Source organism: Halichoeres trimaculatus, unplaced genomic scaffold, assembly GCF_033239565.1.
Source record: "Halichoeres trimaculatus isolate MK-OKI-2021-1 unplaced genomic scaffold, fHalTri1.1 fHalTri1_scaffold_13, whole genome shotgun sequence".
NCBI lineage: Eukaryota > Metazoa > Chordata > Actinopteri > Labriformes > Labridae > Halichoeres > Halichoeres trimaculatus.
This window is the reverse complement of record NW_027437191.1, coordinates 18,609,490-18,625,104: the sequence shown is the minus strand read 5'-3', so window position 1 is coordinate 18,625,104 and position 15,615 is coordinate 18,609,490. Positions and strand designations below refer to the sequence as shown.

At 41.3% G+C, this 15,615-nt stretch overlaps 1 protein-coding gene across 8 annotated transcripts in view; it reads right to left on the bottom strand.

Annotated features, from left to right (window-relative positions):
- The window catches only part of gphnb (gephyrin b), a 124,479-nt gene extending 109,650 nt beyond the window's left edge, over nucleotides 1-14,829 (bottom strand). For all 8 annotated transcript variants that reach the window (XM_074684716.1, XM_074684717.1, XM_074684719.1 and 5 more), the window contains exon 1: nucleotides 14,688-14,829. In XM_074684716.1, coding sequence (XP_074540817.1) covers nucleotides 14,688-14,751 — 64 coding nt within the window. In that variant the 5' untranslated portion in view covers nucleotides 14,752-14,829. The remainder of the gene's footprint in view (nucleotides 1-14,687) is intronic.
- Between the last annotated feature and the right edge of the window lie 786 nt (nucleotides 14,830-15,615).

The window sequence follows — 15,615 nt, the reverse complement described above, 5'->3', positions numbered from 1 at the left end:
ATTTGATTCCTAGGTGCTGTGATCTAAAAGGGTTTTGTGGTAGGAAAGGAAAAAGGCATGACGTTGAATTATAGAGGAGGAAAATGGTTGCACACCTTGACACCACACACACACACACACACACACACACACACACACACACACACACACACACACACACACACACACACACACACACACACACACATACACACACAGGCTACGGCTAATGTTAGCCATCAAATGCTCTTCATTGGGGGGGGCGTTGGCCTCCTCTATTATTCACGTGAACATGCTCGCCTCGCTCCTTGGTTTGTCCAAGATAGGAAGTGAGTGAAGCAGAGATGGACACAAAAAGGTAAAAAGTGAGAAAGGTAGTTGAAAAAAGAGAGCAAGAAAGGACAAAAATAGAGAGCCAGAAAAAAGGGATTGTGTTAAAAAGTGACATGTGAAAGGGAAAAAGGGACCAAGTCTATAAAATGTATCTCGCAAGCTTCTTGTAAAACTCATTGAGCTCCATTTAATAAATCATTGATATTCAAATAATTCATGAAATTGATATAAAATCAAACCACTGCACATTTTTTTTCTGAGACATGACTTTAAAAAGTAAAACATCTGAAAAACTGATTGGAAAATGCTTGTTTTTCACTGACTATTTGAAGACATTCATCACTATTTAGATATAATGACCAGAATCACAGAAAAATCATCTTCTGTCTCTTGAGTCACCGTCATTCACACGCACACCACTGGCAGTTTTCCAGTCACTTCTCATATTTAGCAACTGAAATGACTGAATTAGTGAGAAGCATTAGTTAAGTCTAGCTCTCATCCTGTCAGCTAGTTTCGGTCTTTTCAAGGCAGCTTTTCTTGTTCAATAAACTACGTCAGCATGCAGGAGTTATTCTGCCTTCACAGTGAGAGCCGCACAGTCAAATCACCTGCCTTTGCGCAGTTTCTTTCTTTTTTTTCTGTGGTGAGTGTTTGCATCTCTTCTCTCTACAATGCCTCAGCCTTTTTTTTCATGTCACACAGGCCATTAAACGCATTATGTAGGATTTTAATATGAAAAAAAGTAGTGAAAAATAACTTTCACCTCCTGCTGAGATTTATTCTTTGTAAAAAAAGAAGTGATGAGTGACTTCTCCTCTGTGGCAGTGCTAAACATCAATAGATGGTGATACAGCTGGTCTTCCATGGTTCAACAAAAAAGAAATATGTGATAAAGCTTTCAATACATCAGTTATTTTATAACTGTCTTACACACATGCTGTTACTTTTTATGCAAATGTACTCAGTTACTGTGGTGTTCAACAAGTTAATACTAAAGGTTACTTGCTGTTAGCTTTTCAGAGGAACAGTTGAAATCAAATGGATATGTCATATTAAGATAACTGCTAATAGTCATTTAAGTCAAACTTAAATGCATATAGACGATTTTTAAATCAAAAGAACATTTATTCTTAAAAAAAAGAAGTCTAAATTGCAATTGTTCTATTTTGAAAACTATGATTTGAGCAGCTCTTCAACTATTAAAATCTCCATTCTTCAGTAGTTCTGTGCAATACGTTTGGCTTTTTTTCAGATTTGAACTAGACAGTCAGATGAGCCTGGTTAACTCAGATTCTAGACAGATCATTCACCCTTTTGTTACTGTAATTAAATCAAACAAAAAAACAAAAAACAAAAGCAATAACAAAAAAAAGTTATGTCTGGCTTGCATTCATCCTTGAATAAAACATTTTGTAAACACAAAACCCCTTGCCACATGAGGTATATTCCGGCCAGTAGGGGTATATAGTCCAGGCTAGTCTATTTTAAATCTTGGGGTATATTTTGGACCAGGCCATTTTACGCCCTGGAATGTAACTGGACCTGGGCCAAAATATACCCAGGTATTGTCTGGACTGGGAGTTAATTTAGCCCGTTACAACTGGTAAATGATAAAAAAGTTGGGTATTATAACACATTGGATCTATAGACCTCGTATCCTTTCTGTAAAACAATTTTTATACAGTAAGTAAGGTGATATAAATTCAAAGAAATGTATTTTTCATTCCAAACTATTCTTCTAATTACTCATAATCTACAAAAAAACATCAGTAATCAAAGAAAAAACAAACACAAAAGTAGTAAATATATGGTAACTGCAGCCAAAATACACTCAGAATAGTCTGGTGTTATTAAGGTAAAGAGTTTTTTTTCTTATAAACCATATTATAGAGCTATGATATTTCAGCTAGAATTGACTTTATGCTCTTTTCAGGATCAAAGACACGCAGAACATTTTTACCTCTGAGCTGGTTATGTTACTGCCTTTCCATAGACAGGGTAATTGGACGATTGGCAGGAAGTCTATTGAGTTACGTCAAAACAAATGTTAATTTTTCAGCCAAAACTTTAAATCAGACATTTTCTTTAGGTAGTAAACCAGCATAAATGCATCCCATATACTAGTATTACTTGGGTGTTAAACTTAAACTGGGTGACCTACATATCTGCTGTAATGAAAATGCTTATTCCTTTAAGCTTCTCAGTCACTGTCTAATTTAATATTGTTTGCTGTCGGACGTTTTCTCAGGAGCAATAGAACAAATGTTTGTCATAACATAAGGTCATGCATCTTACTTTAATCATAAAAAAGTCCATACTTTTATAAGTGTGTTACAGACATGCATACAGGTGATCTGTCATGTGTCTGTCATGTGTGTGTCTGTGTGTGTCTGTGTGTGTCTGTGTGTGTCTGTGTGTGTCTGTGTGTGTCTGTGTGAGTGTGTGTGAGTGTGTGTGAGTGTGTGTGTGTAGCCTGATTGCAGGATCTTGGTCACCTGGGGCTGCACCTTGGCTGAAGAGACAAAGGAGGTGGAATCTCTCGGGCTCTCTCTCTCATTCAGTGGATCGGCTGCAGTGAGGCCGCAGACAGCCTGAACCTGGTTTTTTTGTTCCTTGTAGTGAAGGAAGCTTTTGCCTTGTGTGGCTGATTCTTGATTAGTGTTGTTTTTTCTTTTCTTTTGCCTTTATTCCAGAGTTTTTAGCTTTGTTGGTGAGTTTGCCATCGGTTCTGTTTCTTAGTTTCTGTTGAAGAAGGGTTGTTCTTGGTTTAGTGCTTAAATCGTCCTTAGTTTTTACAAGGATTGTTTTCTGTTGTGTTAACTTGAGTTTCTTCATTAAAATATGTAAATTATCACTTCCTCCTGCCATCTCTTTATTATCTCCACCTTTTTTCCCGGTTTTTGAATTACTTTTGTTAGTCCTGCATACCCCTATTGCCAGGACGTAACAAGTGTAATAAAGGAAAGCTGATATTTAAGTGGTTTTGGTGACCATCTTTTTGATACCTTGACCATGCTTTGAAGTATCACCAATCAAACCGCCATTTTTAGTTCATATAACACACAAACTTAGCTTGAGTTATCATCACATGAGCAGTTATTTCAGTTTTTCTTTTGTTTGTTTGGCAAGCAACAGTTTCAAAGAAAGTCTTTCCTTTTAAAAGGCAGAAACCTCAAACAGAACCAGATTCATGGGTAGACAGCCATCTACCTGGACTAGATAAGTCATTTACAGACATTTGGCACAGCCACACACAGACTTTATTTGATTGAGAACCATCCGTTGAAAAGTAAATTTTGAATCTTTTTTTGAAACATCCTCCTCTTATAGTGCCATGATTGTATATTGTGACAGAAATAAAACCACATTTCAAACATGGTTAATTAGAGCGTACGACACACATCAACCAGCGTGTCACACTTACACAAACCTGCCTTGTGGATGTAGGGATGTAAGGCAAGAGAGTAGTAGGGGATAAACAAGTGAAAAGCCAATGGAAACTCTGGCTGTGCATCAAGCTGGAGGTCATCGCTGAGGGTGACAGCCCCATGTCACACAGAAATCCACCTCTTCCAAAGGGTGTTTTTCTATATAATCTTTGTCCTCAGAGCTGAATCATACTTTTGTTTTCTAGCATGATGCTTCCTGACTTGAAGCAGTGCTGTAGGAAGATCTGCATTTGAAATGAAAACTAAAGAAGCTATAATTTGCAGTCAAACACACCTGTTGGGAAAACAGCAACAGCTTATGGTGCAATTTATTCACTTGTCATATCTTTGCTTTGACTTGTGCTTTTCTTCTGTCTCTTGTGTTCTAACCCGACCTTCTTCAAACTCCACTTTACTCTCTCTCTCTCTCTGTTTGGCAAACAACAACAAAATGTCGAAATACTGAAAAGCTGAGTGATGTTGACATAAATGAAGTTCCTTGTCCCTTTTTACACTGAGCTGAGATTTAATAGCTGTGGCACTTCATGGAAGATCTGAGGAGTAGTTCCCCTGAAAGGCCTCCGCTTAGCTCCTTACCCCTGTCAATGCAGATGTGCCCACGGAACGTCAAAGCTGTCATCAGTTAGTTACTTATTTAGCTACAATATAACAGGATTTTTAAAACATGAATCAGCACTACATTGGAAGCCACATCTTAAAGGTAGGTTGAATAAATGTTAACTACATTGAATCATTATCTTGACCTTTTCAAACTTTTGGTCCCTGTTTTATAAAGTGTAGTGTTTCTGATGTCATTTGAGTGACTTTTTTGGATGTGACAAAGCTAACTGAAAGCCAAGGCAAATTTAGAATAAGTGATGACTAGATCCCAATTTAAGCTCTCTACAATTCTACATTTTTACTTGGCAGATGCTTTTGTCTTGCACAAGGTACAACACAAGCAGGGATTTCATTTTCATTTGAGGTGGAATTAAAAAAAAATTCTCAAGGACTATAATAACAAGGAAAGGCTACCTTACTATCAAAACAAGGGCTATGAGGATGCAGGCCTCCATGAAGGTCCAAAGTTGAGTCTCCTATGATATACAATTACAGTTTTTCTTTTCCCTAGAGCACTAGAAGAAATGCAGTAAGGGCCTGTGACCAACATTTTTTTTAAAGTGACAATGCCAAAAATCTCAATTGTCCATGACAATTGTCTGTCAGCACTTAAGCTTCTTTCAGTCAAGATTATTTTATGAATTTAAAATTCACTTAATGCTTAATACTTGCTTTCTCAGTGGTATCTACATAAAAAAGAAAAAGAAAAGTAAGAACGAATGATAAAAATGTGTTGTAGCATTAACAGCTCTCGAACTGAAAACTGACATTCTTGAAAACAGAATGACATTTTATATACAAACTATACAAATACCATCAAAACCAGAACCTTCCCTGTAAAAGTGCTAATCTTCTGTATAAGTTCAGTGCCATTTGCTAACTTTAGATTGATACAAATTTTAAAGATCAGATGTAATATGATGGCTCAGGTGTTGACTTGTTAAAGAGGTACACCAGAATTCATTGTTTCGTAAGCTCAGCCACAGATTGTTACTTGTACTGGTAGTTTAATGTGTACTGTCCAGGTACCGTTGTAATAAATGATATTTCCAGCATTCATAAGTTCAAATGGTGTCAAATTTAATGAAGCTTGGATCTTACTTTTGTAAAGTATAGTATGCCGGATGTTGACAGAAGTAAATGACAGTCAAGCCAGTCACAAAACTACAATCCCTCTAAGCCTCTGTAGTAACCAAACAGACATAATTTACTACTTCTGATTCTCACAACCTGTCAAATGTTAAAATGTGTGTATTCCCTTTACAATAACCAAATATGATTGAACGAGTTGAGCATTTTACTACTGGAATCATTAGCAGAGTTAGCATAGGCCCTGCTCTCAATGAGGAGCTCTCTGTGACATCAGTGCAGCGATGGATGTTGGACACAGGTAAGTCGACCTTGTCTTTCGGTGAAACACGAAAGAAGTGTATGTTTTAGACACCTATTAGATAAGACATGATAAAGATGTGAGGCGGCCTGGCAGCACATAGGGAGACACTTATGAATCAATGACTTTTTTTTAAATCTCTTTTTCTTCCTTTTCCATCGTTCCTACTTCCTGCATCCTTAGAATGAACCTTATGCTGGGACACTGGATTCAGTGGCTGCCACTGACTACAAGAGTGACTCATCAGTTAAAATCCACAGCTGTATCTTTTATCTTGATCTCTATCACCATCACTCAGCAGCTTCTCTTACTGAGCAGGTTATCGCAAGGGACCTACAGAGACTAACATCTCCCAGGGATGTGTGAAATACTAAAAGGAAACCAGGAAATGTTTTAAAAGCAAAAGGCTCTTCATCTCAGCTGTCACAGCTGCGGCGTTAAAATAAAAAAAATACTTTACCATCTGAAATTATCCAGGATATTGTTGGAAAAGGTTTATCACTTGTCATATGTTGCTTTTTATGGTGTGATACAGCTTCTTTGTCATTTGATCTGAGAGGTTGTGTTCTTTATTTCAGACTGAACTTCACATATAAAGTTCTGCAGGGGACCATGTGCATGATAGTAGATACTCGTCAAGGTCTCATGAACAGGAAAAGGCCCGTCTATACCGAGAGGCATTTGAGAGCAACCAGCAGTCTGCTGCGTAATGGCTTGCATAAGTGCTTTATGCCCATACAACAACCTGAAGCATATTTTGACATTAAAGTCACGTTACGTCTCGTGTTTTGAAGCATCACTAAAATGATAGAGAATTGGTCTCAGAGTGTTACCAAGACATGCTACCACACAGGAAAGCATCCTATTTATGTGGAATAAAAAACAAAGATGCAACTGCTGGTAGGCTAGCATCAGAATTAGCCACACAGGCTGTGAAGTTAGAATATGTAACGTTGGGGTACCTATCATTTCAGTTAGCATAACTTGATGGCAGGAGATTTAGCAGCTGAGCAAGAATGAAAGGAAGAAGCCCCTCCAAACAACAAGCACCAGTCAAAAAGTTAGCATAGTTTATGCTATCCAGCCCAGTGTATGCTTGCAACCACTATCTATAAAATTATTTCTCACAGAAACATAAACATCATTGGAAAGAACCTCAGTTTTTCTGACAGTCGTGACAAACTTTGACTCTGGAAAAAATGAGAGGATAAAGAATATGACTGACCTACGTTTGTTCACTAGCTAGCTAGCTAGCATAATCAAGAGCCCAGTCTGTTTAAAACAAATACAGCTGCAAACTGTAATTTATTAGCTAACTAGAAAGTTACATTACATATCAAGCTTTTATTACTATTATAAATATTTGAATGTCTGATGTCTAAAATTCACCCAACAGTATTGGTGACTTATATCAGCAAAACATACAAATTAGCTGCCCCACCATCAAACACTTGCTGAAAGGTGTTACTACCCATTCTAGAATAATCTCTCCTCTTCATCACCAAACAAAATAGAAAACAACAGCTCCAAGCTCAACATGTCTGAAGCCTGATTTTTTTCCTGCCAAAGCAGCAGAAGTGCTGTGACTAAAAAAAGCTCCACTATCCCTTTTTGGTCTTTTGCTTACTCAAAAAATATTGAGCCGACTCTTGCTCCACTTTTTTTTTTTTTTTGGCATTGCTAGCTTCCTGTGATTATCACCTCAAATGAATGACAGACTGTAACAGTGCTTTAGGCCCGGAGGGAGTGGGAACCAACTGACTCTCCTACACCTACGCATCTAGTCTGGGAATAGTTTCCCAGGCAGCCCCGACAGAGCGCTCCTCTGGAGAGACGACAAGAGCCTACAAGAGCGGAGGAGATGCAGCTCCTTATCCGCCAAACACTGTCTGCCTCTTGTTCTTACTCGTATCACAATTAAAGACTATTTACAGTGTTTGAGGATTACTTCTGTGAGCTATCAATGCAGAAGAGAGAAAGAGAGGGAGAGGGAGGGAGAAAGGGGTGTGTGCAAAAGGGGAGGAGAATCACAACTCCCCACTACTGGATGCTGAAAATAATTCCTTTGCAGAGACAACTTAATTCACATTCTGTGTTTGTGTGCCTGATCCCATATTGTCTATTCTGGTCCTGCCTCACAGTTGTCCACTGTCACACAGCTGTGTGTGTGCGTGTGTGATGCAGAGAGAGAAAGAACAAGCGGGAGAGGGGTCAGCCTGTGTTAAGTACTGCTACAGTGCCAGCCCCACCCAAAACCAAAGATAAACCCTTGTCAGTCCACATGCAAAAAAGAGATGAAATATATTTCTAATCCAGGGGTTGTATGAAAACCATCCAGGTGCATGCTTATTCTTTTGTAAAACTATTAATCTATCGGTGAGGCCACCAGTATTAAAACGGACAAAACATTTCTGCTCTTCCAGCACTAAAATGTCAAGGTCATTACATGGAATAATCACAAAATCCAGGGAAATAAACAATCCCTCATAGGGCGCTGAACTATCTTGAAAAAATATCTAAATCTGATGAGAAATATGAATCAAGAATAAGTGCAAGTCAAATCTGTTTGTGTTTTTTGGTCTGCTCTAATGCTACAATCTTATATTAAATGTTTTTTGGGGAACAATTCAAGAAACATCATGAATTTTACAGTAAAATGTCAAGGTCTATACTGGTGACAATTCCTAAAGTCAGGTTTGTTCCTAACATTGTACTCAAAAGAATAAAAAAGGTGAAACTATTTAGAAATACAGTGCAGGAGCTAGCATTAGCATAACTCGTGTGTATTTTCTCCTGCTCCAAGTGTATCTCTCTCAAAGTAGCATATTGTTGAACAGATGCCCACATATTGTTGCAAGGGAACACCCCAGTAGCAGCTTAGAGATGATTCAGCCACAGACAGACACAGAGAGTTGGGTCAAAGCAGGAAAAAAAGGAGGAATAAAATCATGCTAGTGGGTAGACACAAGCCTGGGGCTCTCTGACTCCCATCCAGACCACGTATCTTTATACCACCAGTGAACCGAATGTTAACATCTATTTTGTGTTTTTTTGTTATCTGGGCATGATGTCAGTGATGGCAGGATGTTACGTTTGTCTCAGAGTCAACAGAGGCCAAAATGGAGAGGATGAATAATAACGTGATGCTAATGGGAGCACACAGGCAGGCTAGCGGGCATGAGGGAGTTAGCTGAGACTTCACAGAAGTGCAGGTGGGCTGAGTGGTCCTAAGGCACTTGATTTAGTCTCCCGCAATTTTAGAGTTGCGGAATCTTTGATAGAAGTCCTATCTCATCTGTAAGACTACTTTTTTTTCCAAACACAGTCAAAATAGCATCCTTTAAAGTCCATTTCAAGGCCCGCTTTATAGTCTGATGGTGTATTTTTGTCACTCCCCTTGGATATTTTGCCAAATGTAGACAATATGTGACAAAATGTATTACCTATGCTGCAAGTGAGTTTGAAAGAAGGTTTCTTTTTCAGGAATCCTTGATTTCTTTCTTACAATTTCTGATTTTCTCAGCATCATGTTCCTGGTGCAATGACTGCACTCTATGACAACACCCCGCCAGCTGACGAAGTTTAGTAGTGAGAATAGAGCTCTGTGTTTTTCTCTGCTGAAAAACAATTTCTTGGATTAATTTTGTAGTAGTGGTGGACAGACGGCAGAAGGACAGAAGAATGCTAAACAGGAGAGTGATGCAGCCCAAGCTAAAGGCTAAATCATCAGCGAAGCTGTTTGTGGTAATGTTCACATAAAATTCCAACTCACAGTCAGCAGTTATTCTGCAGTGGTCTGTTCAAACTTGAGAGTCTATCAATAAAATGAAGAGTGAGGTTACGTTAGCTCTGCTTGGTAGATGACTGGCAGGACATAACCAGGACTTACTAAGATAACACTTTACTAACACATCTCACAGCACCAGGTTGTCAGTAGCACTACATATGGATGGCTACTAAACTACTGTACCAACTGACAGTTTGCTTGCTAGCTTACAGACACGTGGTAGCACTGGGCTTCTAGTGCTACATATAGCCAGCTACCAATGTATCTGTATTGATAAATCCCTTTACTTGTTGTGTTGTAACCAGTAAAAAGTTATCTTGAACAAAAACAAAATGTTCCAAAACAAACACTTGCCAGGTTAAAAGTTACATCTTCACAACAGTGTGCATGAGACTCTGGGCCAGTAGGTGGCGAGGCAGTCCAATTAAAACAGATCCTTCTCATAGCATCTTTAAACATGTTAAGTCCAAAGTTGAAATATTCAAACAATTTGACTTACTGTCTGACAACAACAAAGACAAAATCTGGATAAATTACACAGTTTAGAGGGAAGATGGGGATTCCAATTCTTCAAAATGGACTGTAAATAATAGAATATCATAAAGCAGTGAAGGTGACAGCCTGATGGTGTTACTACTGTGTTTGTTGTGTGATTGTTGCTTCCATTAATTGTAGAAACCCCTGTCTTGCTTCGTGGATGTTAGATTGAGTCACTGTGAAAGAAACAGTGAGAGGAGATTGCTCCGTAACGTGGCAGCCGCCCACACCGTGCACTGACAGATAATGGCGTCTACTTGTTTTTTGGTCAAGGTGCTCTGGCACGCCAGGCCGCCTCTTGCTGACTTGACTCCTGTTTCTCTACTTAGCCCCTTCAGCGCCTGAGCTGTTAAGGTGAGCTTGGGACAAACTCCAGAGATTAAATTATGTGGAAAAGCAGATTAAATAGTTATTATCCCAACTGCAGCCTGACAAGTACATACACACGTGTGCGGGCATGTATGGCGTCCACGAAACCATGCACTCATGTTCATATGAAGGGATAAAAATAGAAAACACACATACACACACACAAACGCATAAGCACACAGCACAGTGCAGTACCAATTTACATATCCAGCTTTGAGGATTCAGTTTTTGTGTCAATGCTAAGCTTGTTGTATTTCCTGTTTGGTCTTTCTTAATTTTTGGGGGTTGAATGATGGGCATATTGAAATATTTTCCCAGCCCTTTTTGGAGGGCATGCCAATGAAATTGCACACCGAATATGGTGAAAAGCAAGACAAACACTGCACTGATATAAGAGCTGCAACTCTGTCCTTAAGTCACAGAATTAGTGTAAACAAAGGGATTAGGAGAGGGACTCAATGTGGTTCTTTTGGGAAGCCTGTCTACTGTCCATTCATTTCTTTGTCTGATAGACATGCAAGTTTAGAAAGCTGCCCACTCATTTCAAAGCATCTCTAATTCATTACAAACAAGAGGGGTTGTGGATATTAGGACAAAACATAGAGAGAAAGGAGTAGAAAGAGGAGGAGATGTGTGTTGCAGGAACTTTTTCCTGCACTGGCTCCTCATGTGGAACCTCAGTGCAGAGTGAGTGTCCACATCTTAACCCACACACTCTCAGCAGCGTGCATCAATGGGTCTTTCTATGGGCTGTGAATAGAGACATACATCTAAGAGCATCTGTGGCCCAAGCATGGGGAGAGAGCTGCAGTGCATTGAGAACATACGGTCTTGCACATACACATTGGACTTATACAGAGGTTGGCCACTACATGACTTCTGCAGTATTCCCGTTCCCTTTTTATATGTCTGATCATGGGAAACAGGAAGCTTTATTTGGGGTTGTGGATCTGCAAAGGTTAGCTCAGTATTAGTGGTAGCAGGGAAGTCACATGTTTGTGCATATTCAGTACACAGATGATGAATGCATATGCAGACTCACAAATACGCATTACTTGGCTTGTGTATGCCCAATGTGTGGTTAAACCCATGCTGGTTCCAACATGTGGACGCAAACTCTAGTATGTTGCAGATAAACTATATTTTATGATCAATACCTGATGTAAGATGCTCAATCAGATGTGCAAGACCATAAATGTCTGGCAGTACACCGCTACTTTATATTTCGAGGGTTTATGTGAAGGCACCACACACACACACACACACAAACACACACACACACACACACACACACACACACACACACACACACACACACACACACACACACACACACACACACACACAATACCAAGTAATGAATGCATGCAAATTAAGCTGCAGTGCATGTGTACCTGAGTGCCTAGACCCTGAGGCAGGCCTAGGGAGAGAAACTCAGGACAATTAAAACTCAACGGGAAAAAACTGGACACTCACGCATCAAATGCACACACACACACACACACACACACACACACACACACGCACGCACGCACGCACGCACGCACGCACGCACGCACGCACGCACGCACGCACGCACACACACACACACACACACACACACACACACACACACACACACACACACACACACACACACACAGGTAGAGAGGTAAAAATAAAGAGACACACACATCACAATAGGCCAAGCACAGCAGGAGGAGCTTTCATCCAGTCCTGACAAAGGTCACATTTTCAGTGTGACATCTTTGACAAGTTGAAGGCATGCTCACCCCAATTATCCTGTTCCAAGATTCCTACCTTCCTTCCTCTCCTTGCAGATAAAACCAAGCTCTTTTTCAGGCATTTTACAAGATGCACACACAGAGACACACATGCAGGGCCCAACAGCCTCACCTCCCCTGCTCCGTGTCCCACTCTAAACAGAGTTGTCCCCTGGGCTTTGTCACCTGTCTACAGGATGTGGAGCTAAGTGATCGAGGAGAGCGAAGCCAAGGTCTCATCCCCTCCCCCGGTAACTGAATGCAGGAGTGGACCGCTGACCTTTGACCCCCCAGGGAAGAGGGGGAGATTGAGCACTGGTCCTGCCTCTATTAGCATTCTGCTCACACATCCGGCTTGCTGCACGAATGCTGTGTATGTAGAAGATTGAGGTGTGGTGACTGAGATGGTTCTGCATTTGTTTTAAAAGAGTGAGATGGAGTCAACCTGAATATCTGGAGCTTTTGCTTCCTCATGGCAGCACAGCAGGAGGGGCTTCAGCTGTCGAAACACATCATGTCACACAAAAAAAAAAAAGAAAAAAAGAAGACTCTCACTAGTGCCATAAATAATCCTGCTATGATTAGATTCTTAAAAGGCTAAGGGTCAAGTGAAATCATGGCAACTTAAAGCACAGTACAGCGTTTCTGTAAGCACCAGTACAACAAATAAGCCTGTTGGTTGAATTCCTAAATGTGCATTTGTTTTCAAAACTACACGATTGCAAGATTGCACAATGATGATACTGTTTGAGATTCACATCAAAGCCTTGAAACATTCACTCCCATTCTATTTCTTCCCACTTTTATTCAGATTGCTCATCATACTCTAATTTCAGCTTCCGAAATGATGCTAAAGAAAGCAAAAGGTTACTCGAGCTTGGGTTTTCCTCCTCTGCCTCTTTAGGTGCTTCTATCTGATGCAGTATTTACTGTGGTGGGGTCAGTACCGCACTGATTTGTGAGTGACGCTGGATTTCAGCACCACGGACAGCGCTCTACCTCTAGCGCGAGGAGAGAAGCAGCAGCAGGAGGAGGAGGAGGAGGGAGGCGATGAGCAAGAGGAGGGAGGATGGAGAAAGAGAGGAGACGACGGGTGGTTGTGGTGTTGCTGTTTGGTTGGTAACGGGGGTTTCCCAGGCAGATTTCAGGAGAAGGTCTATCTTTACACAGTCATTCCTCCATCGCTACACATCGCCCACCACTACCTCCTCCTCCTTCTTCTTCACTCCTCCTCCACCTCCTTCCTCCTCAGTGCTGTGCTGGGTTTTCCATATGGAGGAATACCGTATGTGTGAGATCACGGCTTTCATTAAATATAGATCGAGCAAGCCTTACACACAGGATGAAGAGAAAGAGAGGGAGGGAGGGGGTATTCCTCTGGACAGCTTTTATCATGCATCCACCCCAGCACCTCCACCATCAGCTCCCCTCTTCTCCAAGAGAAAATAAATGTGTTTCATTTACTTTCCGATCATGCCAACCACTGCTGGATTCGCCTCGACAATCAGAAACATGACAAAGCAATAAGCTACACACACATACACACACACCAAACACACACTCACACAGAAAATGAAGGCCAGATCTAACACCATCCGCCGCCTCACAGCCGCACATCGCATCCAAGGCGCATAATGTCTCCAGCGGCGAGAGACGCGCCGTCATCGCGTCGCCTTTGGAGGAATGTCAGGAGGATTTACCCGTGTGTGCGCGCGTGTGTGTGTGTGTGTACGTGTATCTGTGAGTGTGTGAGTCTGTGCGTTCATCCCCACCGAGCCGCGCCGAGCCGAGCCAAGCCGAGCTAGAGCTGCTCTCATGTGTCATCATGCAAACTCAAACACCGGCACAGCCATTCACAAAATAACGCCACATCCAATGTCTGCGCGCATTTCTCTAATTTTTCTGACATCATCTTAATAAACCAAGAATGCGCTCATCATCATCATCATCATCATCAGCATCAGCATCATCATCATCATCATCATCATCATCACATCCACCGACCAGCAACTGTCGTGAGCAACACTTCAAAAATCGCTGTGGTCAGCTGTTGTGTCAATAATGCAATCTATCGCCCGGGCATCTTTAGCAGCCGCACAACACACGGTCAGCTGTAATTTCCAGCTCTGACAAGCAGATAGGGACATGAATTATTCAATACACATAAACTGAGCTCCTCTTTTTCGGCAGAGGAAAACAGCTCGAATCTACACGAGCCCGATGCAGAGATCACGTTTGTAAAGCCCCAAACACACAAGATCAGGGTGTTTTGTGGCAAAACGCACCCTGACAAAAGCAAGCTTTAAATCACAGGCTGCTAACGCAGGAAACAGAGAGACCCAGAACCGACGCTGCCGCCAAGCAAAGAGGAAAAAAGCTGCCGACATGTATGAAGATCCAGACGGACAGCCGGCGGAAAAGAATTCATGGAAATGTGTGGAAAACCCATCAGAGCTGATGGGTGTTTCAGCGTTTACCTGTCAAGACTCCGACCCGGATTTGGTGGTCGTGGTTCGTTAAAATCATCCCGTCTGACGCCATGTTCAGCAGCGCTGTCGCCCGCACCGAGAACTCACGGCAGGGCCCAGAGCCGATCACATCGAACTTAGAGAGAGGGGAGAGGGAGGAGGAAGAGATGGAATGGAGGAGGGATGGGATACAGAAAAAAAAAAAGAAAAAAAATCACTCAGACATGATGAGTTGAGAGCCGAACTGATCACCGGGACACCTACAGATAAGCGGGCTGGATGCGGGGGCCGTTTAAACCGCACACATCACTCCGCTGGCCGCCTGCCATGGTAGTGGATCCCAGATTAAGTCTCATGGAGACCACTATTGATTTCTTGTGAAGGCATTTAGGGGAAACTGACTAACACACGCCACTCACGCTCTCATATCATACAATTTGGGTCTGAAATGTTAGATCCCCGTTGCATCACGGGTCTCAGATTTGACCCCTGATCTAATGATAGCAGTATCATGTCTGGTGGATTGGATCCTCTTTGGTGTCTCATATTATTAACCCTCCAACACACCTTTCATAAAATGCACCCCTGCTTTTAGAGATAAAAGGGGCCCTGAGCACCCAAGAGATGTGTCTACATCTGAATGCAGAGGCTGAAGACAAGATCACAGTCCAACCTGGAAAAATGCAACCACATCCTGGGGCGAAAACAACCTCACCGCTTCTATTCATAGACTGACTACACGCTTCTACAGTATATAATTTTCTTTGTTTATTCTCATGGAAGAAAAAAAGCCCATCCTCCAGCTTCTGTTGGGAATCTATCAATATGCATAATTCATTAACGAATGTACAAGAGCACAGCAACCATGACAAAAAATGGGGCTGCTCTTCCAGGTTGACAGGTTTGTTTAACTCGTGTCCTAAACAAAAGAATGACG